The following is a 24,931-nucleotide window of genomic DNA, read 5'->3' on the forward strand; positions in this document are numbered from 1 at the left end:
CTTTGTGTACTGTTTTTTTACAGTTTTACACGGCTTCCATTAAAACATCTAAAGCCAGCTCCTGCCTTGGGTCCTTTATGGGAGAGTGATTAGCTCGCTGCATAGCTACATACGCAAACGTGTAGTGAGGGCAGAAAGGTCGCAGTTTGTCCACAATGAACGCCATGTCTGAACATAAGACTTTCCACAAATACTCATAGTCAAAACACTTTAAGGACTAGTTCAATGATTAATTTTATAGTTCTGTCATCTAAATTGCAGCTGCATATTTTGGATGCTGGGAAGAAGATAGGAGCAGATCACCACTGCAAGTTGGATCAGATGCCAAGGAAGAAATCCAGACCGATCCTGTATGCCCAAATGTGTAGAGAGGATTTGCTGGGAATATCTGGCTGAAGAACCAGTAAAAAAGATTTGTATTCCCATGTCTGGCAGAGCATAACCCTAAAAACATCAGAGGCAATGTGGCATTTAGTGTCTTTCCAAAGATCACTTAGACATGCAGATTACAACTGCTCTATTCCCTGACCCTCAGCTGCCCCAAACATATAGAAACTACACTGTATGCCTGCTTAGATTTTTGCGAGCTTTCTATTGAGAATGTATGTATAGATGGATTATGACATACCAAGACAAACAGAGAACTGTTGGATATTTTTGTACTAACTTTATAAAGGTTGGGATCTTAATCCAAACAAGTTGTACATAGTCTACACAAATATGACAGCTGCATACATTTCAGGTTACACATTTGTTTATAACAGATCGTCATAACTACAGCATGCTCAATGATAACTCTACATAAATCTACTTCACAGAAACATGCAACATACTGACAGGAAACGTGGTGAAAAACCAAACCAGTTAGCATGAAATCTAGTTTAGCAAACTAAAGTGGTTATTTGAGCTCCTAGATCATAGGGAGAAGCTTGCACCTGCTGAAAGATATGCCCATGATATTGTCTTTATTAAAATTGGTGAACTGCTTGATTTCAGAGTTGGGTGATAGTTGTCATTTTGACACCATGGGATCAATTTTCACTACTTGGCAACAGTTGCTGAAGCACAAGTTATAAAATCTGTTAGGTGCAGGTAATGTTTGAAAAAAAGTCTGATAATGGAATGTTCCAATCATAGAGTTCATTTAAACCCACAATGCCATCTTTGATTGCATACATTTCGTGGCTAGAGATAATTACTGGAAGATTTGCTTCTGCCAGATCAATACTTTCAGTGTTTAGGGTCCTGAAGGACATGGATTTATGGGAATACATTTGAGAGTACATTGCCTGTACAATCAGTATATTAATTACCAGCATAGAGGAAGTCCTTTGTCACTGTAAAGAGCCACATCATCAAAGCACATGGTAAGAATATTGTAGCTGTTCACTGAAGATATTCAGTAAAAATCCATGTAATTCGCTCTGTTTCCTTGACATTTGTCTGTTTTATATAGAAAAACAAACCTGCAACTAATAACTTAGGTTGTACTGAAATAGTATTTCCTGCTCCACTTGAGGCACGCTGAAAAAAGAAATCAACACATGACTACTCCTTTGCGTAACAAATGCAAACATAACGTTTGACTAGTTTTACCTGTGAAAACATGTCACGTATTCCAAACAGAGAGTGTGAGATTGAGTCAGGCAGTCTCCATGGTACAAGGAACACTCAAACAATTTAAAAGATGAATGGGGACCAATAACAGCAAAGGAAACTGAATAAAAGGAAGTTCTGAAGGCTGAACAAAAGAAAATTGATTAATTATATAAAACTGGCACCAAGCAGATTGCGAGCACGGAAAGTCTAAACAGCTGGGCGGTATTCCTGTTAGAACTGAGGGTTTTCTGCAACCTCATGTCTTTTTAGACTCTTGGTAAACCACATCATCCTCTTTCTTCCTGTTATATGAGTCCTATGTCTCTCGGTTCTCAGAGAATGCTGACCCTCTCAGTGAGGCCTTGCACATCTGCGTCCTCCCCACCATCCTCGTCATCGGAGGCCGTTGCAGGGGGAGGGGGCACAAAGTGAGCAGGGTATGGCATGTTATGCTCCCTGGCAAACATTTGCCAGCGGCTGTCGTCACTCTCGTGAGTGATGTAACGCTCTCCGAGTTTAGTCTCCAGCTCCCGCAAGTCCAGCCACGTCTGATAGTCCTGGAAAATGAGGCATACACACAAGAAAGAAGTTTCAGATTCAGGGACTTTTAAATGAAACCAATTTTAAAACTAGCTTTAATAGGTTTACAATGCACCATCCAGTGTGTTTGTCTGCATATGGGCTGATGAAGAAGTAGTAAGCCCAAAAATGTATCGTGGTTTGACCCACCATGACAAATCGCATAACGTGAGACTATTGTTGCAACAGAAGCAGCAGCTCTTTTGAACCAAAAGAGAAGCGGGCCTATTTCTCACAACTACTCTTTCTTTTCTTTTGTCTTTTTTTTTTTTATTTGGAAAGAGATATTTAAGAAGTTCAAAAAAAATTGTGCAAACCTCTCCAGTTGTATCGGCAGTAAACCTTTTACCACCCTTAAGATCAAACTAACCTGCCTAATTTGCGTGCAGATTCCTGGTGGTTAAATCTGTCATTTTCTAAAACTGACATGAATTTTATTGAAATGATATTGAGATCTTGAGGTACTGCTCTGCAGCAATGACGATATCTCTGGCGAGGCTGCTACGACTCATATCTTTAATGAAGTAATATAGACATACTGAAAGTGTGATTTTTTTTTTCTTCATAAATACTGTATGCATGAACAGTACACATTTGAGTGCATTTAAGCCCGAAATAGTTATTTCGTTCTACCTGTAAATATGCATGGCTGAGGCTTTTGTCGACACTGTAGCGTTTCCTCATCTTGACTTGCAGAAGGTTGTTGATCAAGTCAGTTGCTGGAAACACAAAAGCATTCAGATCATTTAGTAAAAATAAAACTGAATTCTTAAAAAAGTTTCTTGTCATAACTCAACATGTTTTTCTTATGCAATGAAATTCTTTCATTGCATATTTGTTTGGCTTAAGGCTTTTTTCCTAATAGGGGAAGTTTTACCTGCCATTGTTTATGTAATAATTGGTCAGGGGTCATGTTCTGGGTCTCTGGAAAGTGCCTAGTGACAACTTCTGTTGTAATAGACACTATATAAATAAAATTGAATTGAATTGAATTTCTTTGCTATTTGCAATGAGGGCAAACAATATGTCTATGAATAAAATATGTAATAAAAATAATTTATAAATATAAACTAAGCAGAAACTAAGTACAACTATGCACATGAAAATAAAATAAAGTATGTTCATATTTGTCCAAATTAGTGCACAACATCAATTAAATACCACTGTGCATCAACATTCAATAGTTATAGTAATGCTGTGGCTTATCAAGGAGATCAAGGTCTTATCACAAAATTACCCTCCCTCATTCTTGAGTTTCCCATTTTGCTTATAATCATTCTTAAAAACAATTTCGACATTTCAAATAAAAAAAAAACATTTCTTTCCAAGGCTACAAAATCTCACTTTTGGTCCCTGCTACTTCTCATACTGCTTTCTGACAGAGTTAACTCTGATTAAGCACTGAGGGAGTCTAAGTGAATATGTTCAACGTGCTAGTGGAAACTGCTTATAACCCATTCATATGATTAGCTGTAATCATTTAAAATTGATTGAATCTGAATCACAACTTACAAACAACCATTGTTTGGGGTATTGGACCAAAATGAAGATTAGATGCATTTGTTGGTTCCTTAGCTCGGCTTTTTTTCCCTTTTTCTTTTTTTTAGTAATGGATAGGCATTACGTCAATTTTGAACTGAAATGACTTAAATTATGAATGAATAACAACAAACTGAGTTGAATTGGAATATAACCTGGATTCAGTTGGATTGTGTCTATTAAACTGTTTCGAATTTTGCAAACTTTGAATGCTTTTAAAGTGCCTTGAAATTAGTTTGTTGTTGGCACTAAACACATTAAACTCATAAGATAACTCATTCAAGAATGTTACAAATGTGTATAAATGAGTTGAAAGGAAACTGGAATGAGGAGAAATTCAAGGAACTGCTTCCTGCTTGTAGTAAGGAAGACATTTCTCTGCAGATTATTGGCTCTTATGCAATCATCTGCTGTAAAATGTAAATGATTAATAAACTAAACTCAGAGAGAAAAAAAACATGACATCAGTGAGGGATACAATTTCATATCTGCCAACAGCCGTCGGGAAGTTCCTCTATGGGAGGAGCAGCGGACCACAAGAACATGCTCATAAGGAAGGTGCAGGTCCTGGACGGGCAGTTTCACTGGTTATCGCCTTAAACGGAAAGTTCGTTTTTTTACAACCTGGACCTTATTTCTGGCATTTTTTATGGTCGTATACTCACCCAGGCAAGTTTGGTGTCATTTGGAGTCCTTCGGAAGATGTTAGGGGGTTTTTTGCGAGCCTCTTCTCCATATAACTGTAGTGAACGGGGCACAGCGAGACACAGACGATGCAGCGTCTTAATAACACATCATTGCCGCGAAACTCGTTCATTTATTTTATGAATCACTAGATCTGCTTCCAGGACCTGTTGTCTACATCCGGGGCTGTGTGTGTAACAAATAAATCAGTTTGTAAACAAGACCTCTGAACTCATGACGTCATCTCTGTGCGCGCACTCTGTCCTCCGTTCAGTGAGCTCTTCAGCCGTATACTCTGGCTCAAAACGGTAAGGACGTCCATCATATTCAAAGTCGTCGTCCACAACCTCAGAATTTGACAAATATTCAGACATGTTTCAAATAACTAACAGTAAACTAACAGTAGCGAACTCCAGCTGTACACAGAGCTGCGTCTGGGATGCGCGCACAGATATGACGTCATGAGTTCAGAGGTCCCATTTACAAACTGATTTATTTGTTACACACACAGCCCCGGATGTAGACAGATCTAGTGATTCATAAAATAAATGAACGAGTTTCGCGGCAATCATGTGTTATTTACACGCTGCATCGTCTGTGTCCCGCTGTGCCCCGTTCACTACCGTTATATGGAGAAGCAGCTCGCAAAAAACCCCCTAATATCTTCCGAAGGACTCCAAATGACACCAAACTTGCCTGGGTGAGTATACGACCATAAAAAATGCCAGAAATAAGGTCCAGGTTGTAAAAAAACGAACTTTCCCTTTAAGAACGTGTTCTGTCTCAGTTTCTCTTGATTTAAAGGGTGGAACACATTTTTCTATGTGCAGTTTCAGACAAATCGGAACCTGTCAACTGAGATATGATCTAAACCGTTTGGATATAGGATGGGGAAAAACAAGACGGATGGCAGGAGCAGCTGGTCAGCTGCAGAATGACGCGAGATAACCTTAAACATCACATAAATGGCTCTGAATGTTAGCTGCTGTTAATTTAAGGGTATTTCAGGGCATGTCTGAATGATCCACATCCTGTGTTGCTGACGTGTGAATTAAACCGTGTCAGTTTACCATCTTTGGAGATCTGCTTCCAGGGGCTGGGTGGGTACATGAAGGCTGCGTTTTGGATCTGGTCATTGATGTCTTCATCTTCATTGAAGGGGAATGTCCCACTGAGACTGACGTACATGATAACACCGACTGACCACATGTCCAGAGAACGGTTATAGCCTTGGTTCAGCAGAACCTCTGGGGCCAGGTAGGCCGGTGTGCCCACCACGGAGCGGCGAAAAGACTTCTCACCGATGATACGAGCAAAGCCAAAGTCACACAGCTTGACCTGAGACAGACAAGTAGTCGTAATGGTGAGCGAGGAGTTGTATAGTGTCGAGCAACAAGTGGTTGAAACACAAACATGTGCAAGTGACTGCACGTTGAGTGCTTTGATGTACTCAAAGTGGATGACGTGCAATAACTCACAAAAAAACAAGTGTGAAAAACATAACTGCTGTCTGTCAGAAGAGGTTTCTTTGGGGGGGGGTTTATCACGTATATATAATTGTTTGTGTGCGTACCTGTGGGGAAGGATCAGCGGAGGCGAGAAGCACGTTCTCTGGTTTTAGATCACAGTGAACAATATTCTTGAAGTGCAGATGTCTCAGTGCTGCAAGGATCTGCATGCACGCATGTCGGTACCCACAACCACATAAAAAAAAGAAGCATATGGCTCAGTCAGAAGAAGCTCCAAAGTGCATTTTAAAGTACGTTTTCTGTAAGACCAGCTTCATAAGTTATGATGCTGGTTTTATAGAAAACTTGGAGGAAGCCATTGCACAGCATTATCAGTGATGCATTATCAAATACACACACACAAACACACACACACACACACACACACACACACACACACACACACACACACACACACACACACACACACACACACACACACAAAACAGGCTAAGTGATTATCAAGACTTTGCAGCATATCTGCAGGCCTGTTATTTCCTTGTGGCACATACACACCTGCGTGATGAGGAACTTGGTGAGCCTCTCAGGCAATCTGCCTTTCTCACTGGAGAGGATCATCTCCAGCATGTCACCATGGAGCTTCTCCATCACAACAAACACTTTTTCCGGGGTCTCAAACATGCACTCCAGGTTCACAATTCCCAGGTGGCGTAAACTCTGTGAGATATTGCAAAGCAGGATGGGGGAAGGTTATTAATAAGAAATGGAAAATATGTTCTGTTGTAAAAAACAAAGAGGACAACACAGGAGAATTATTCAGCCTCCCCCACCCTTATCGCTGATCTCCTACGACAACTTCAAATATTCCTGCAATCACTTTTGCTTCATTTTGATTTAAGAGTTGGGTGTTTTCTGCTTGGAAGACGGAGGGTTAATGAAACGAAACGCTGTAGAAAACAAGTATTGACCAATTGAGCAAGTGAGAATCGCAATAAATGAATTAGCGACCGTCAGATGGAGTAGAGGGACGGATCATTATGTAAGCTGGAGAAGAGAAAGATACAGAGACAAAAGATACCAGACAGTAAATCACAGGAGATCAGATGTAAGAACGGTAAACTAATTAGTATTGGTATTGTTTTATTAGTACACAGTAATGGATTTCAGCCAAGGCTATTTTTATGCTCATATTTATATTATCTAGGGAGGGTTTATTATTATTATATAAAAAATAATATATAGATTCCACTAAATATGACATCCTATTGGTTTGAGGTGGAGGGTGAACTAACTGTGAAACAGGAAGGTTACTGGGTTCACAAACATGTCACGACCAGTTTAACGTCAGATAGACTGTTGTGTCTCTGTCGCCATCTGCTGGTGAATAAAGTTCTGTGCTTTTGGACGTCTTCAAGCTGCAGGGTGTTTTATGTAGGCTACTGTAACAAAGTTTTGTTGGGAGACATGAAAATTACACACCACAGCAAGCGCTTGCTCCACTGTTTTAGACAACTTAATTATTTCTACTGTAAATGTATTATCTAATTGTCTAACTAAGATCCTTTAAAAGATTTTCAAAATGTCTGGCTCGAAAAAGGATGTTAGTTGTTAAGTATTTAATTTACAGCTGGAAAATGGATATTTAGAATTTGATATTCATAAATCTAAAACATGAGCACAATCAAAAATGATTCCTTGAAATATTAAAAGAACATATGTGAAAAAAGTGACGTTTCTCTACTTTCATCCATTATCCTCTGCTTATCCAGGTTTGGGTTTAGAGTCCTGATGAACTTCTCAACCTATTGGAAGGTGAGTTCAAAAATGGAGGAGCTCCTTTCCACACCTTGTATTTGCAATCTCGTCTTTTCAGATACTAGTCACAATTCATGACCAAAGGTGAGTAGAAAAACATATCGACAGAACAGAGAGGGTCACCATGTGACTCAAATCTCTCTTGACCACAACAAACTGGTACAGACAGAGTCTCCACTGTGGTACACACCGCAGAATCCCCTGTCAATCTGCTGCTCCATTCTTCTGGGACTTGTGAACAAGACCCAGAGATAAACTCCTCCACTTGAGCCAGAACCCCACTCCCAACCCGGAGTGGGGATTCCACCCCTTCCCAGCTGAGAACCATGGTTTCAGATATGGAGGTGGTGATCCTAATTCCTGCTGCTTCTCATTCAGTTGTGAACCGCTCCAGTGAGAGCTAAAAGTCCCCACTGGATCACACCTACAGAACCACATCCTCTGCAAAAGGCAGAGATGAAATCCTGAACCACCCTCCCTACCGCTTGGCTGACCCTAGAAATCCAACAGATGAAGAGGGGTAGCCTTGGTACAATCCAGCTTCCACCTGGAACAAATCCACCTTACTACCTGCAATACAGACCAGACTCTCGCTCAGTTTTTATAGAAACAGAATTGCCCACAGCCAGTAGCGGAGCCAGAGGGGGGGCAAGGGGGCAGTCGCCACCAGGCCCTCAAGCTCATAGGGCCCAATGATAGGGCCCCGTTTGTGTGCTACGTTCATCTATAATCGTAAATTCTAGGCTATAATAACGATAAAATGTGCATTGTGCAGCCAGTGTAGGCTAATTCTTACATTACAACTGTCCTGAACGCATCGGGGCTGTGAGCCAACGCTTGGCTGTAACAGTTACAGCCAATTTGCCGACTCGGCAAGTTTGCTGCCATGAAGGAGATGAGCGCTAAACTTTAAAAGAGGACTAAGCATGTACAAAGTGTTGAATGTTACCCTGTTTTTCACATTACCTGGATTATTTTGTTCGGGCCAAGGGTTATGGAAGAGTCAACTGCCATTGGTGAGTCAGTGTAACCTTCATAAATATTTTCTCTACACCGTGTGTCTGTGTGTAACTTGGGTGAAATGTGGTGTGCTTGTGTCTGTCTGTCTGTGTTATGTTTGTGTATTGTTTTTATGTAAAGCACTTTGTGCTGTATTCTATGCATGAAAGGTGCTCTATAAATAAAGTTTGATTTGCCTATTTGAATGTGCTTTGTGTTGTTGTCAACTAGACCACCGAGTCTTATCTCTATTATAGAGCTCAGAAATGATGTTATAGACCGCTGTGTCTATATCTATCTAAATAGATTGTGTAATTTTAGACCAGTTATGTTTTTTTTGTATTTAAGCTGTATCAAAGATGGAACTGAGTCAGTCCGTGACTATCTGAGTTTTCAGCGACATGTGATTGACAGCTGTCAGGCCTGTGTGTGTTTGTTCTTCTAAACAAGTTTGTGACTTTACTCTGCTTTCTGCAGCATAGGCTTGCTTAGCTCAATAAAAGTGAGAATAAATGTTGTTTGATGGGTAGGATGAGGTGTTGTTGAACGTTAAAATGACTATCATAAGGGCCCATCGAGAATGCTCCGCCCCCTCTGTACTGAGACCCACGCTCCACCACTGCCCACAGCAATAGACCCAGCACCTCATACTCTCAGACCACCGTCACAGGATACCATGACGGACATGGTTGAATGCCTTCTTCAAAGTCTTTTTATGGTCATAAATTTGGATTCTAGACTCTCAACTAACCCAAAACCCAACCCTGCATTGTGTTTGGGGCTGCCTAGATTCCTGAAATGTTTTTGTTCTGTTAGGTCATAGACCCGGCTCGGGGTAGAACTATCCAGCCACTCCATCTTTATCACCACTTCAAAGGTTGGGAAGAAGATGCTGCAAAAACAGGTTCAGTCTGTGAGGTTTTTGAAAATGACTTCTATGGAGTCCAGGGACTTTACTATTGTCACTCACGTGCAAGCGTTGGATAGTGTTTTTAGAGCCCTATTATAAAAATAGATTATTAATCCTTTTTGTTTTAATGCGAGAGGATTTAATTAATCGTTTGATAATGATGTTTAAAGAGAATTTTAGGTAGTATACCAAAAAATGCCTCAGTTAAAGACCAACTCTAACTTTTTATCCCTTTTTTCATTAACAGTGACATGTTCTACATAAATTAGGTATGTTTTATATATTGTGACTGTGAAATCTGAATGGTCTAACCCTGACCCATTTTTTTTCTAGTCAAAATTTGTAAATTCCAAATTTCTACTTGGTTTTGTGCTGCATCCTTTTAAAAAGATGTAAACATTGATAAAACATTTCAAATACAAGCAGGAGTTCATGATGTTTGCCTCTAAAAAACATCAACGTTTAGAAAGTAATGCACCAGCTATAAAGCCTGGGGTTTATTGCACCTACATTTCACAGAGGAGTTATGATATTTTCTCTGCCAGCTGGTGGTTTGGGTACTTCAGCATTCCTAACTGCAATATGGTTTTTAATGATCGGGGTCAGTTCAATGCGTGGCTTGCATCAAATTTGTACCTAAAAATTGGATTTTACCATCTTCAGAAGAAAGGAAATGTGAGTTTTTGAGAGTAAAGTTGTCATAGTCAAGTAAGTTTAATCAGTTTATTGTGGTTAGGTCCGTTTGCATTTGTTTTCTCAGATGCGGTAATGTATATATTATATTCTAGGACTTGATTCAGGAGCTCCTGAGTGTGCAAAAGTATAATTGTAGGGAAACACGAAGCTGTACAAATTAAGCACTTCTGCTCTAAAACTGGGTGCTATGAACAGAAATGTAAAGATGTGGTTGAAAAAAGAGCTGCTTTACTTTATCTCTGGTATTTCATAAAATATTGTGTCAATTTATGAGAAAAACATAATGTGTCTCCTTTAAATATTGGTAATGTTTCACTGAAAATTACATTACAATAGCTAACAGTAGCTAATATAAGTCTGAGCTTTGTAATATGAATTTCCATATCTTCGTAGATTGAATTTACTTTGATTTTACTGTTCTGGTGAAAGAGATAAGCAATACAAATGTGAGGATTTGGTTTATCTAAAGAAATGATCAACTAATCCTTGATTGTGAGAAGTGTCTATTTATGAACCAGTGACCACAGACCCGTTGGTTTAGTCATACGGTTTTCCACAAAATGCACTTTCTTTTAGAAAAAGGTCAACATTAACTCAGCTGAGATGAGGTGGCTTGAAATGTACATGCATCAAGTCCGCGGGTGTTTACCTGCAGGATTGCCACTTCATTCCTCAGCTGGCTCTCTTGCTTTGTGGGGAACCGTAGCTTGTCAATTACTTTGACAGCAACGTCTCTCCCCGTCTTCCTGTGTTTTCCTGAGGAAACAAAGTGCACATTACGATAAATTGAATATGACTTTTTTATGTACTTAAGAGCTCTGCAATGAAATGGTTGGGATCATGATGGAATCATTTTGAAACAGGCGTTGTCAATCTGTCTGGCACCTGGCACTCTTGTTAGTGTTGAACGTCTTCATTTCCACTGAAGAAGCTACATACCTCCATAAACTACTCCAAATTGCCCGGATCCCAGCACTTCATCAGCAAAAATCTGGTAAACTGTGCCGATATCCTGTAAAGAAGGAATATTAACTTGCGTTTATACAATGTTTGATGCAAAATTAGCATAAAGCTGGAAGCATATTGCTGATATTGAAAAGAAGTCATACCACATTTTCTTGGATTTGACTGTTGGACACAGATATGCTGACAGAGGCTTGTCCTAAAATAAAAATAAATTAATAACAACGATGATGAATTCAAATATTTTTGGGTATTTTTCTCATGAATGGGCATCTAATTAATTAATTTAACATGCCCATGTTTTTTTCTTTCCACCTGTACTGTCTTTACTTTCTTCTCCAAAAGAACTTTGCTTAATTTCAGCTCAACACACTAAACCAAGTTCAAAGTTCCCGCTCCGTACGTAACCACTAAACTCACTGTGCGGTGTATTCCCCTCAGCTGGCGGTGCGTCCTGAAAGATGACTGGCATGAGGGCCTGGCGAATGGCGCACTCCCACGCCTTTGCCACCTCACGGCCAATGCCACTGTTGGGCGCCACCTGGCTGGGGGAGGGAGGCGTCTGAGGGGAGGTCTGGGGGTTGCTGGGGGACACAGAGGGGAGGCTGTTGGGGTCCTCCCCTACAAAGTAGCACATTGTGCCTGTGATGAGCTCAAAGCAGTGTGGGTTGGTTCCTTGTGGGACGAGACTGAAGTTGGCCGCGGGACGCACTTCTAGGATCTCAGACAATGGGATCTCCTGCAAGATCGTAGATATATTTTTGAGCAAAAAGAATTTAAAAAATCCAGATATATGACTTGGGTTTATAGTTTGTTAGGGAATAAACTATGCTCACCTTGTAGTATTTGTTGGTGGTGTTATTCTGGAAAAGGATGATGCACTTACAGTCTAAACGCCAGTAGTGCCTCTTTCTCTGTCGTGGAGTAAGGGGGACAGAATGGGACAACCAAGGTAAGGCAGGGCAATGATAAAGGCTGTGCAGGGGCGGCGGAGGAGAATGAGGGATTGGGCAAGGATTTGCAGTAAAATTTAGAAATCAACAGGAATAGCTGAATATGACTGTCCATCGGACAAGAAAGAAGAATGAGCGTAAGCTACAGGAGGCAAGAATGGAAATAAAGAGGGAGTGAAAAAGGGTCAGAGATGAAAGAAGGAGAAGGAGAAGGAGAAGGAGCGTTAGTGCAGCCAGAACCGGAAAGGTCCAAGTAAACAAGTGTATTTAAAGATAAAGTTTAGACTTTAGGCACTGAGAGAAAGAAAAGGCAGTAAATGGGCTTTTAGCGTGAATTCATCTGATATTCTCAGAGTGCTGTTTTATTGTCAGAGAAGGCTAACTTCATCATCAATCGTTAGGCATAATCTTACACACACACACACACACACACACACACACACACACACACACACACAACTGGCCACTTACACACCAGAAACACAGGGGAGAGAAACGTAATAAAGGCAAAGACCAATTCACAAGGTTGAAACTGTTTTGAGACGCTGCTAGACAGAGAAATTAAATCAGTCTATTTTTCATTGCTGAGTACAAAGGGACAAAAAGCCTCTGTAATAACAATAATACAAGAAATAACTGAGGACACTGCCTTCATGCATAGAAAATAAAGTTACTGAATTGTGTATGAATTTACATTTCAAAGCAGAGTAGGAAGGGAATTATGGATGTTGTTTTACCAGTGTGTCCTTATTACTGTAGTGAACCATCCATCCTTCCTTGATAGCTGTGCTGGATCGTCGGGTCGTCTGCCTCACTGACTGGACCACCCTCATTAATGGAATGTAAACACTAAAACACCAAAAAACAGAGTTAAGTGATCGTATTCTCCAGACAGATTCTTATTCAGCATGGGAAATATGGTTAAAGATGCGCCTGTACTTGAATCTGCGGGCTAGTTTTAGCTGTGATGAGAGTCAGCAATAGCAGCTCTTATTTTCTTATTCGTTCTTCTTGGTTAATCTTTCTGACTGAAGTTCCTTTTTTTGTTTCAGTCATATTTCAAAATACTTTTAACATAGTTCTTTCCAGTCCACATATTCCTGTCCAGGATTGTCATGAGCTGGATAACTGAGAATGTATAACAGTATTAGCCTTCAGGGGACTTTTTTCAAGTTGAATCCAATGTTCAAAATGTCTTTGTACCTTTGGTCTCCACTGGTTCCACCCTGGTTGTTGTCAGGAGAGAAGGACCCAGGGATGCTGCAGGCCTCATCTGAGTCATCCATTGAGGACTTGTCAGAGCTCTCGTACTCACTGCTGTAGTCCATGGGCACCTCAGGGTCGGCACTCGGACTCAACATGTCTGAAACAGAAATTAAAGAGTGGGTGATATAAGAAGTTGGGATTTAAAGAGGTTGTGTAGAATATTTTGTGAAGAAAAAAAATTGCCATTGCTTGCTACTGTCATAACATCCACTAATACCATGACAGTGAAGCCAGTGCATTAAGGCAGAGTACGACAGCACAGGCAAAGATCATTAATAATTGTACTAGAAATACTTACCACTGTTACTTCTGTTTTCTGAGAAGATAAAGAGATCAGTGTGGGTGAGTTTCAGTATTGTTAGATAATGGTTTATAATATGCATGGTTATTAGTTCTGACATTGGGAGCATGCACATGACTTTTTTTTTCTTTGCAAAATTCATGCAGAGTTAATAGACTTGTAAGCATATTTAAAATGAAGTAACTCGTACTGTATATCCCCTTACCTCCAATGGTTTCTCCAAGGCAGTCATTAGGAACCTTATATGCACAGCGTTTATGGCAGTTGAACTTACAGTCTGAAAGAAATGCAACACAGCTTAATTAGAATTACTTTATTCAATATTCAGCAGGACACTGGAAATCCAGAAATAACTCCTTTCTGCACTCACCTTTGCACTGGAGGCCCTGTCTGAATAGTCCTCTAAGAAGCCTCTTGCAGAACTGGCACACGGTCGGCCGTGTGTATGAGTGAACAGCAAATGTGTGTGGCACCTTCACCTTGCTCATCAGCATCTTGTCAAGATGAACAGGTCGGCCCGTGTAAAACCGCCGCGCATCGCTGGGGGTCCGGGGCTTGAAAAACAGAGAAGAAGACTGTTTGTGAAAATGATTTGGGAACATTATCATTTGTTTTCTTTTACAAGTTTAAAAATGACCAAACTGATGATTATAAAATGTGAAAGAAAATGTCTATTTAAAGATAAAATGTCATCATTTATTATTTAAAACTGGAAAATTAAGATTTAGAATGTTTTCATATTTTTGCCATTGTGGGGATCCACCAAACCCTGCCATTATCTATTTTTTATTGATTAGTGTCGACTCTGATCTCTTTACATTATAAAGGGTCACTACATGCATCCAGATGGTTTATTTATGATAGTAAAATGAAAGTTATTGTTTAGCAGACTATATATGTGTTAAATTACAGTCTTTGCCATTAGATGGTCATAGATTTAATGAGCTTTATCATTGATGACAAATAAAGGTAATTTCAAAGTAAGTAATTTGATGTGTTTAATTTCCAACAACACTACCAATGTTCAATTAATAAAATGGGGAAGGGCTCGAGTTTCTGTTAAGCAATCACTGATGAGAAGGTTCATCCAGTGATCCAGTAGAAATGTTAAATCATTAGCCTAGCATATCTCCCTTTGCTGCAAGAGGTTGTTCACAAGATGCCTCCCTTGTACCCAAAGCAAAAACTAAAGGACTGATACAAAGGAAGCTGAGGCTGTTTCAGGTCATAATATGAGTTCTCCTGGAATTACATCCATTACATAACCGTGTACGTGAGCGCCCCTCGCCAATGTGATGAACAAGTTATTGAGTATTGGGCTATGAAACAGAAATAGCACTGCACAGGATCTGGACAGAGACAGTAACAACAAGTACAATACTACTCCTTTTCTTCAAAATATACCTTTAAGTGATTTTAATAACCATGTTGGAAAACAGCTCATCGTGCACATCCAGTGGCCAGAGAACAACATTAGCTTTGTTTAGATATGTGTTTCAGGCTACCAAATAAACTCAAGTCCAATAATAATTCTCTTTCAGTTTTGTTTTTGCTTTTGCCATGTCCTTAGGGAAATGTGAGGCTCTTCAGCGGCTAAACACTTACAGGCCTGCATCACTAAATGCATCAGTGTTCTGTTTGTTGCTAAGCAGAGATTTTAAGTGTTACTTTACTGAAAACTGCTACCTTCAGCAGTCAACACAGGGGACAAACAGAGCATTATTAGCTATAAAGCTGCATATTGGTGGGCCAAATAATGAACTAAACTCTGGAAGCTAAAGTTTTTTTTGGCATTTCTTTTCATGTTTATCACTATTTTGTTTTTTTTTGTTACAGTCATTTTAAGCTTATGTTTCCCTCTTATATTCATCATTGAGTAAATGAGACAAATCTGTCCATAACCAGCTGTTGCCTTGACTGAGTTCATCTTTTTAAACTTCCATAAATCACAATGACTGCAAACTACGACGGAGTATTAGGGCCAAACTAAGACAAAAAAAAAAAATGAAAATTACGAGAATAAAGTCATAATAATATGAGAATAAAGTCGTAAAATTACGAGAATAAAGTCATAATATTACGAGAATAAAGTCGTAATATTTTGAGAATAAAGTCGTAATATTACGAGAATAAAGTCGTAATACTAAATATATTATAAATATATAAATATAACTTCACAAGATGCTCAATATTCCTCATTTTAACACAGAGAGAAGATGCTCTTCCTGTTAGAGTTCTCATAAATTATATTCTAATAATATTACAACTTTATTCTCATAGTATTACGACTTTATTCTCCATAAATTACGACTTTATTCTCGTAATATTACGACTTTATTCTCGTAATATTACGACTTTATTCTCGTAATATTACGACTTTATTCTATTACGACTTTATTCTCGTAATATTACGACTTTATTCTCGTAATATTACGACTTTATTCTCGTAATATTACGACTTTATTCTCGTAATATTACGACTTTATTCTCGCAACATTATGATTTTATTATCGTAATTTTATGCTGGCTGTTTTAGACCTTAAAGTACTATTTGGAAAAAATTAATAAATAAATTGAAGATTGTTTACAAAGTGTGAAAACCTGAGCAACGACGCATGTTTTCATAAGTGACCACAGAATCATGGGAGTGAATTCAGCAGTACCATTTGCGTGTGGGAGCGAATGAGACTTGTTTCTTCTGTGCAGGTGGAGGCCGTCCCCACACTGTACACCGACTCAGTGGTGGAGAGACGCAGGGACTGGGTGCTGCTCAGAGACGTGGTGGACAGACGCCGTTTACGAGCTCCACTGCAGTTGTTGGGGATGCTGAATGCACAGCGCTTGTGGTAGTTTAGTCCACATCCTGCAGGGGGCATCATGGGTCAGAGAGTCAGGAAGCGGGACATCAGCTAAGCCACAGAATAGTGGACATTAAGCTTATTTGACATATTTGGTGAATGTTACGGTTCTTTTCACAGCAAAACACCCTGGTCCCACCCTGGTCACTCAGTGTCTTTCTCACCATCACACTTAAGTCCTTGTCTGACCAGTCCAAACAGCATCTCCCCACAGTGATCGCAGAAGGCCGGGGCCCGGTAGGAGTGCACGTTAAGTGCATGGGGTCGGATCTGGAAGTCTTCAAAGGTGGCTGCCGCTAAGAGAGATAACAGGGGCCACAATGCGGTAACAGCAGATGTCAAAATACAATCATACTTGTGTAACTAAAGATTAGATCGATAAGATGGAAACAGGATGGGGAAAATAGATGGAGGGTCTTTGTGATGGAGTTACAGTCATGTTTGAAGATGAAAGAACAGATTAACTCTGTGCATGAAAGATCTTATAGTAAAATGAGCCATTGGGAGCTGATCTGTAGCAGAGAAGGAAGAAGGAAGAACAAGATAAGGAAGAAGGAAGGTCATTTGGATTTAGATATTGCACTATATGATGGAGAAAAGAAAAAAGAGAAAAGAAGACCTACCTGAGAGCACCACCTCCACCAGATCTCCTTCTTGAATGTCATTTGCACCTTTGACCAGTTGCAGGATGTTGTTGGAGGATGCATCGTGTTTAAACAGTAAAATCTTGTCATAAATACCATAAAAGCCACACTCTGGGAACTGGAAAAAGAAAAAAAAAAGAAATTAAGATTCAAAAACAGTACAAGTAGAATAAAAGACATAAATGCATCAAAAGATAAAGACCTTTTTAATGTTCCTGCATTAAATCACTGTCAAATGCAGACAAACAGTATAACAGAGAGGAGGCTTCAAGTAGCCACTTTATGATACTGATGTTAGTAATTGTGCTTTTTACATTTGCAGCTATAGCTTTACCAGCAATGTTGACACAGAAATTAAGAGCAACAAATGTTAACATCCATTTCATAAGCCTATATCAAAGTGACAAATGAACGGCTCAGAGAGCAACATATAGAAAACCAGAACAACATGATGGCAGAAAACAAATCATCTCATCAAATGCACACATTTAGTACATTCTGAACATTGAAAAAGCCTTTTAAAAGCTACACTGTTGTATTTTAACAATCATACCTTTATAACACTAATGAGTAGATCTAAATGAGTAGGTGCTTTGAGAAGGTTTACATATAGCCCGCTACTAAACAAAACACAATGACATGATTTATATTAGCCTTTTACAACCTAGTATTTGGATCAAAGAAAACAAGCAAAATGTGAAAAATATTGCAAAATTGTTTTGTTTTGGGGAAATGTTGACTTCGTACACTGTTGCCCATAAAGTTCTGGTGGAAATGATTGTGATAGAAAGAGGAATAAAAATGTGGAATATTTCTGCAAGCCAAATTAGTCCAACTTCATGGGCATACTTGTGTAGAGAATGTGCATACTTCTCTCACATGTGTAGCAAAAGAGCATTCTGACCTTAAAACAGACTTTAGCCCTGAAACAGTCATTATAATATTTAGGATTCAGTTACAGTAGGTACCGAGTAATCGTTCAGATCTCACAAATTCAGCAGGACACAAGCATACACAAACTGAACGCAGGAGGAATTCCACATATCAAAAGGCTCAATTGATTAAAGTGGAAAGTTAAACAATGGAGAAACTTTATCCTTCCTATCAGCCAAATATCACACACACACACACACACACACACACACACACACACACACACACACACACACACACACACACACACACACACACACACACACACAGGTGTTTCCATGAAGCTCTCCCGCACATATGAGAGATGAGAGAGCCAGTCAGAAGTCAGCAGAGCGAGGGAGGCTGTCATAGGAAAACCCTGCTCTCCTGAATAGTTAATACTGTCTGGTTCACTTCAGTGGCCACACCACACAGGACACCAGCGATACACACAAACACAAGTGTTTATTTCAACGCCTTTTTAGGGACATGTGTTAACACACTGCAGCTCTCTTGAAGCCTGGATGTCTGATACTAACCATGACTTTAATTTTAACCCCTAACCCTAAAACCAAGCCTTAACCCTTGAAAGCTTGATTTTAAAGTCATAGAGACTTCGAATCAGGCCACAAATCTGAAAGGAAGTCCCCATGAGTTATTGAATGACAGGTTCTATTCCCCATGATGATACAAACGCATCGAAAGGAAAACTTTCTAACTGTTTCAAATCATGCTTTATTTTAGTAAGAACTAGTGAAACCAGAGTGAGGAAGAGGCGAAAATGGTTTCTAAGTTTGAAAAATTCCTAGCTCACAGGAACATGCAAAGGTGTCTTCCATGGTGTCATGTTGTTGTTTTTCCCATAGTGGAGTAGAGATTCACCATCTGGCCTGGCAACTTACAGGAAGGGGGACCATAGTCTCCACCTTGAAATGACACAATGACACACACACACCTCCTCACTTACCAACAGACACACCCTCCTTACAAACAGCAACACACACCCTGTCGTTCCCCCCATTTCCCTTCTCCTTTTTTTCCCTCAGCACATACACAGTCTGTCTCTCAGTTTCCCATAAGGCTCTCCACATCGCCACATCTGAAATCCAGGCCAGGCTTGTACCGCTGCCAAGTTACACAGTGAGTCCACCACGCCCCGGCTGTGGGCTACTGCTGCTGAACCACACAGACCACAACAAGACACAAAAAACAGGAGAAACACCACTTATGTAACAATAGTTAAATATATATATATATCATGTGATAAAGAATACGACAGCCATACATTATGGAGAAGGTAGAACACATAGTCTGGCAGAAGCAATGAGGTCTGAACAATATACAACTACTTCAAATGAGAGCAGTCTCCATTCAAAAGATTACCTTTTGTCTGGTTTTTTGTTTGTTTGTTTTTTTTTGTTTTTTAAAACTGAGTGCAATAACTCCACCGCTAAAGTCACAGAGAAAACAATGCAGTGAAGGATGTTGTCTTGCTTCATCAAACTGCAGAGATAGCAATTTTTCTAAACTCCAATATCTTTTTTTCTTTTTTTTAGTCTTTCCCAATATGAAGAGCTTTTTCTCCACCTGGATAAAAAGCACAGCACCAAGCCTCTTTTGTCTGCGTGTTCCTCCGTTTTATGTGCAGTTCAGAGTGCTTTTTCCAGAAAGATAATGTTGGCAATTTGTTCTAGTTTAGAAATGAACAACTGGCCATAACAACACAAGAGCTTTTAGGGTGCCAAGTACTGTGTCATCAGTTTTATATATGTGTATATATATACTGTACATATATATATATACTAGCTACAAGTTTGTTCACATTAAAGAAGACGGTGATTACAAACTTTATTTACATTTTTTTCCACTCTTTGATTTTAGGTCTTTAGTGACATTCCAAAAAGGTTGTTCATGATTCATGGCTAATTATGAGGTTTGAAAAAAAAAATTATAAAAATATTACAATATTCCTAAATGAAGAATGGAAAAAGCATGCATAATATATTTAAATATTTGAAGGAACCTGGAGTTATATGAATGCATGATAGGAATAAGAGCAAAAGCCTAAGTTGGGCACCTGTGCCCTCTACTCGCTCAGATGGTACGACATCAAAACAGCCATCATTCATCGGGAGGTGATATAACCACATGGAAGAGGGATTACTTTGGGGGACCTTTGTCAAGAACTATAATAGAGTTACATTCAAAAGTCCACATGAAATGTATTATGAAAAGAGAAGGCTTTTGTTGACCTTGTCCAGACGGAGCTTCAAAGAAAGGGGTGCTGTGTGTTCTGGACCAAACTATGAAACAAACCATTCAGAAATGTTACAGAACAAGAGAAACTTCACTGTCACGACTTTTTCTTTCTTTTCCGATAATGTATTGTAGGTCTGACACATATCAGTGAAAATAAAATTAAGCTTTCAAGAAAGAACTGTGTAAAATCTTACGTTACTAATTTTGTAAAGAAAGAAACTTTTTTTGGTATGTTTTCCTGTTCTTTTCTTACTTTGGGTTGTGTTTGGTGCACAGTTCTCATTTTGTTTCATCAAGTTATAAAATATCCATGTCTGATGTTTCCTTCCTTCTATGTAAATGTGCATGTCCACCTACAAAAATAGCTCAAGAGATGTGAACTACTGTGCAGCAGTGGGTTGTAGTGTACAAATTATGAAACAATATAGCCCCCCACAAATGTGTAGAAGACCCTTCACTTGTACTGCTGAGTCTTTGGACACCCACACTGAAAATTATACTAGCCAAACTCATTTAAAAGTAGCCTACATTTTAAAAATGTTTTTCATAACTTTGCATTGATTTGTGGCAGTTTTATTTTTCTTTTAGGTTATTTTGTCATGTTTCCTTTATTGTGCATCTAATTCTGATCATTTCACCTCTTTTTTGTCATTTTTATCCAGTGTATGCACATTTGGCATCTCATTATGGTGGTAGAGTGTCTTATTCTCGTAACTTTCGCAACTTTTGAGAACATTATTGTCAAATTCTTCACCACAGTGATTTTATTCCACATTTCGACTTGACATACATTTTATGTCATATACCCAATTATCCGGGCTTGGTATGAGCACGATGGCGGTAATCTTGGGTTCAGCATCCTGCAAGGGACAGTTTTGGCACATAATGGGGCTAGGGATTAATCTGGTATCTATCTAGCCAACTGCTTTTTGAGCCTGAGGGCTTGCCGCCTCCTTGACTATTGGACGTGTGACTGATCGACCCTCCCAGTTTTGGTCCACTACACATTTCTACTCAAGTGATAAACATTTGCCTGACACCGACCAAGTGACAAACTTCAGAATCAGCAAAATCCCATAATCACTCAGCTTTTTTCCACTGAGAGGACAGCCTGCTCATGTAAAATAGATTAAACGTAAGCAGTTATGTGGAAGGGATTAATGACTCGCAACTAGGCTCTAAATTTGCCACTTGCCATGGTGAAAGTCCAAGATCTGCATACGATACCAAGGACGCAGACTTCAAGACTTCAAGCCCTGAGAAGGATGCAGAGATGCCCATGGGGATTGCTGTGCTTTCCTACTGTTATATGCAGCAGAACCAGACAACAAAGGCAGAGCTTTCAGGTCAGAGATGTATGAAGGGCACTGATAGTTTTCCATACACCTCTATCATTGAAAGAGTAGGTCTGACTCCATGAGTGCCGAAGTGATAACTCACTTCATCAACCGAGACCAAACACTTTTTTTAAATTCTGCAGCCTATTTTTTTCTCCAAATACAACTGAAGATTTGTCTGAATAGCCCAGTTAACAGTTTCCATTTGTTGAAGTTGCCGTTGAAGCACTTTGTTCGGCTTACAGAGTAAGCTGATGGGGGAAAAAATGTTCCTATGTAATTTTTGAAAATGTTGAATATAATGGTTTTTTGTCTCATTTCTTTTAAATCTGGGTGAAATCACTCTTTAATCTAAGTAGACGCCTATGTAAATGTGTCTGGATTTCAGTCAGTCAGACGATACAGACACTAATAGTCAGAGGCTCCAAACTTTCCCAACAGCAGTCTGAAAAACCCATATGGTCTTTGACAGCAGTGATTCATGTAATAGCGACATGCATCTGTACTTGGGGTTGCCACAATGAAGACCAACTGTTGCCATTTGTAATTACAAACACCCACAGATCCCAGATCAGAGACGACTTCCAGCTCTTCAAAATCCAACCAACGTCTATGGCAGACATTGTTTAATGCCAGTCCATCTGCTATTAACCCCATACTTTCACTGATCGTGCCTTTTTTGAGCAACTCAACAAGGCAAGTCACATTATTCTGCAAATATAATCCATAATGTATGAGATGCACTGACCACAACCGTGGCTGCCACGTCTGTGCAGACCACAAGTCTTTACAGCTCCACTGAAGAGCATTATATCCAAACTCCCCAAAACCGCAGTTCCCACTGAGAAAATAACCATTTTCTTCTTTTCCCCTCTCCCTGTTCCAGTTTTCAGTGAAAGTGCTTGCAGGAATGAGCACAGAAACCACATATTACTTCTCAATGTGCAGCAGCATGGAGAAAAGTTACATGATTTGTCATATAAATATGTAATCTGTAAATGTTTGTGTCTACAAAGAACATTTAGCAGTCAGAGTAAAGATGGGAGTGCTAATTCATGACATGGTATACATGTATGTGTGTGCGTGTGTGTGAGTGTGTGTGAACAGTCTGCAAAAAACAAAACAGCTGTATGATCATACACACAATTTGATGGAGCAGAGTGGTTCCCCCAGAGAAGCGGTGGGTGCTTTCTTTAGGTTGTCAGGGATCAGGTTGCTGGTGTTGCCTGCGCTTTTCCAGTAGCTCTTTGGACCAATGAACCCGTTACAAGTTAAATGACGTATGGACTATAATGACAATCCATTTTTTCCAAATATTTTTATTATGTCTCTGACTGAAATCAAAGCAACAATTACTCAGCAGAATGAAAAAAGAAATAACAGAAAAACTTTTTTCAGATATTTGTAAGCTCATAGCTTCCTCCTCAATGAAGTCTGTTCACACCCTCCGTACAAGACTTTCTAGACATTGTGAAATGATTGTCCATGCCCAGTCTTTAACACAGAAAGATAGTAATTTACACTGTACAATCACTAAGAAAAGACATAAAAGATGCTTTATCTCTTACTCTATGTCGTACTTGATTATTACAGTCTGGTAATGTGTATTATGTGTCCCAGAAAACTATGAATCCAATCCTATTTAAAACCAATTTACAAAACTTAAATATGAAACTTAAATAATACTTTTTAAAACCAGTATTTAATAAGTAATATAACACAATAAGTTGAAAAAAAATCAGCAGTAAATTCAAAAGGACTAATTGCAATGTCAAACCATCGAGCTTTTTATTCCTATCTGGAGCTTTTTCTAGCTCTCTTCAGGTGGAAAGCAGGGAACCACCCTGGAGAGGTCCAATTAGACTGTCTTTTTAAAAAGATGTCTCAGTTTTGTATAACCTCTGCTTTGAAAAATAACAATTTCCCATTTGCAAAACTTTAAAAATGCAATGTTTTCGGTTCTTGATTGCTATGAGATTTCTGGCGGCCAACAGCTCAGTCAATCACCTTTCCCACATTGGCTGTCTTTATGATTTGACCACAGTTTTCAGTGATGACCGGTCTGAAATGCAGGCAGGCCAGTTTTGCAATGTGCTTGCTTCTACAGATTAACGCTGATATGTTTGTTTGGTTGATTTCATATTGTGTTGCTGAAATAAGCAAGATCTTCTTCGAAAAATATGTCGGATGTCCGGTATACTATATAATGTTGCAAGGCTTATGTATTATTCAACATTCACAAGGCCTTTGTAGTTGTGAACGCTAAACTCGTCATCTGCAAGATGAAACCCTGCAGCATTGCAAATGCTGACTCTTGAAATGTGTGCTGAGTCAGATGATCTCACTCCTCTTTCAAACAGGGGAAATGGGTGTTTTAAAGATGCCACATTATTGACTTTGAAGACTTTCAAATTTTGATTAACCAGACCGCAGGTCACTTTTCTACTGCATCATATCTGAAGCATGGAAAAGTTGGCTGACATTCTTTGTAGAGTTTTAGAAAGTATTTGTGGATGCAGACATGAACTATCATCTTGGTTAGTGGTTGTCAGAAGTGGTCCTGGGTGCCTGAAAATGTTAACCATGAGACCCAATGATGGTCGTCAGCCTCAGTTAATGCATGCACAATTGCCGCCTTCAATGATACATAATTCTTCAAACATGAACTAGAATGTTTTACACAGTGTGTGACAGCGAGATACACCAGTCAGTTCATGTGCAAACGCTGTTGAAGTAGCAGCACCGAGGAAGCTCCAGAGGAGACACTGCAATGCAAAAGTATCCAGTATGGCATCTCAATTTGCAACTGATGCAGCCCTCGAGACCATCAGCCCCCACAATCTGTGGATTTGGTTAAAGAGGACAAGCACCTTTATCTAGATTATCTTTATAATGTAAAGGACATGCAATTGCACTAAGAGATAATATACAGGTGGTGTCAGTCTCTGTGTACTCCTAAAAATCCTCGTCTTATCATACAATGATGTCACTGAGAATCCTTCTTGTTGTGTGGAAATCAAAGAATCATTACATTTATATTATAAAAACACAGATATTTTGACACATGCCACTACTAAGCAGGCTGCCATTTCCTGTCTAGTGCACTTGTATCCTGTTGGTTGGTTTCTTTCATGTACAGGTTGTACAG

General features: G+C 39.3%; 1 protein-coding gene across 1 annotated transcript in view; it reads right to left on the bottom strand.

Annotated features, from left to right (window-relative positions):
- Positions 1-652: 652 nt before the first annotated feature.
- Positions 653-24,931, bottom strand: part of prkd2 (protein kinase D2) — a 51,357-nt gene continuing 27,078 nt past the window's right edge. The window contains exons 2-19 of the mRNA XM_061719380.1: positions 17,255-17,393; positions 16,796-16,927; positions 16,437-16,636; positions 14,144-14,327; positions 13,979-14,050; positions 13,771-13,788; positions 13,410-13,569; positions 12,944-13,055; positions 12,090-12,167; positions 11,674-11,992; positions 11,400-11,452; positions 11,230-11,302; positions 10,940-11,046; positions 6,426-6,587; positions 5,975-6,073; positions 5,472-5,739; positions 2,812-2,897; positions 653-2,156 (exon numbers count right to left, since the gene is read on the bottom strand). Of these exons, the coding sequence (XP_061575364.1) occupies positions 1,932-2,156; positions 2,812-2,897; positions 5,472-5,739; positions 5,975-6,073; positions 6,426-6,587; positions 10,940-11,046; positions 11,230-11,302; positions 11,400-11,452; positions 11,674-11,992; positions 12,090-12,167; positions 12,944-13,055; positions 13,410-13,569; positions 13,771-13,788; positions 13,979-14,050; positions 14,144-14,327; positions 16,437-16,636; positions 16,796-16,927; positions 17,255-17,393 (2,487 nt within the window). The 3' untranslated portion in view covers positions 653-1,931. The remainder of the gene's footprint in view (positions 2,157-2,811; positions 2,898-5,471; positions 5,740-5,974; positions 6,074-6,425; positions 6,588-10,939; positions 11,047-11,229; positions 11,303-11,399; positions 11,453-11,673; positions 11,993-12,089; positions 12,168-12,943; positions 13,056-13,409; positions 13,570-13,770; positions 13,789-13,978; positions 14,051-14,143; positions 14,328-16,436; positions 16,637-16,795; positions 16,928-17,254; positions 17,394-24,931) is intronic.

The sequence above is a fragment of the Cololabis saira genome, chromosome 4 (assembly GCF_033807715.1).
Source record: "Cololabis saira isolate AMF1-May2022 chromosome 4, fColSai1.1, whole genome shotgun sequence".
Lineage (NCBI taxonomy): Eukaryota > Metazoa > Chordata > Actinopteri > Beloniformes > Belonidae > Cololabis > Cololabis saira.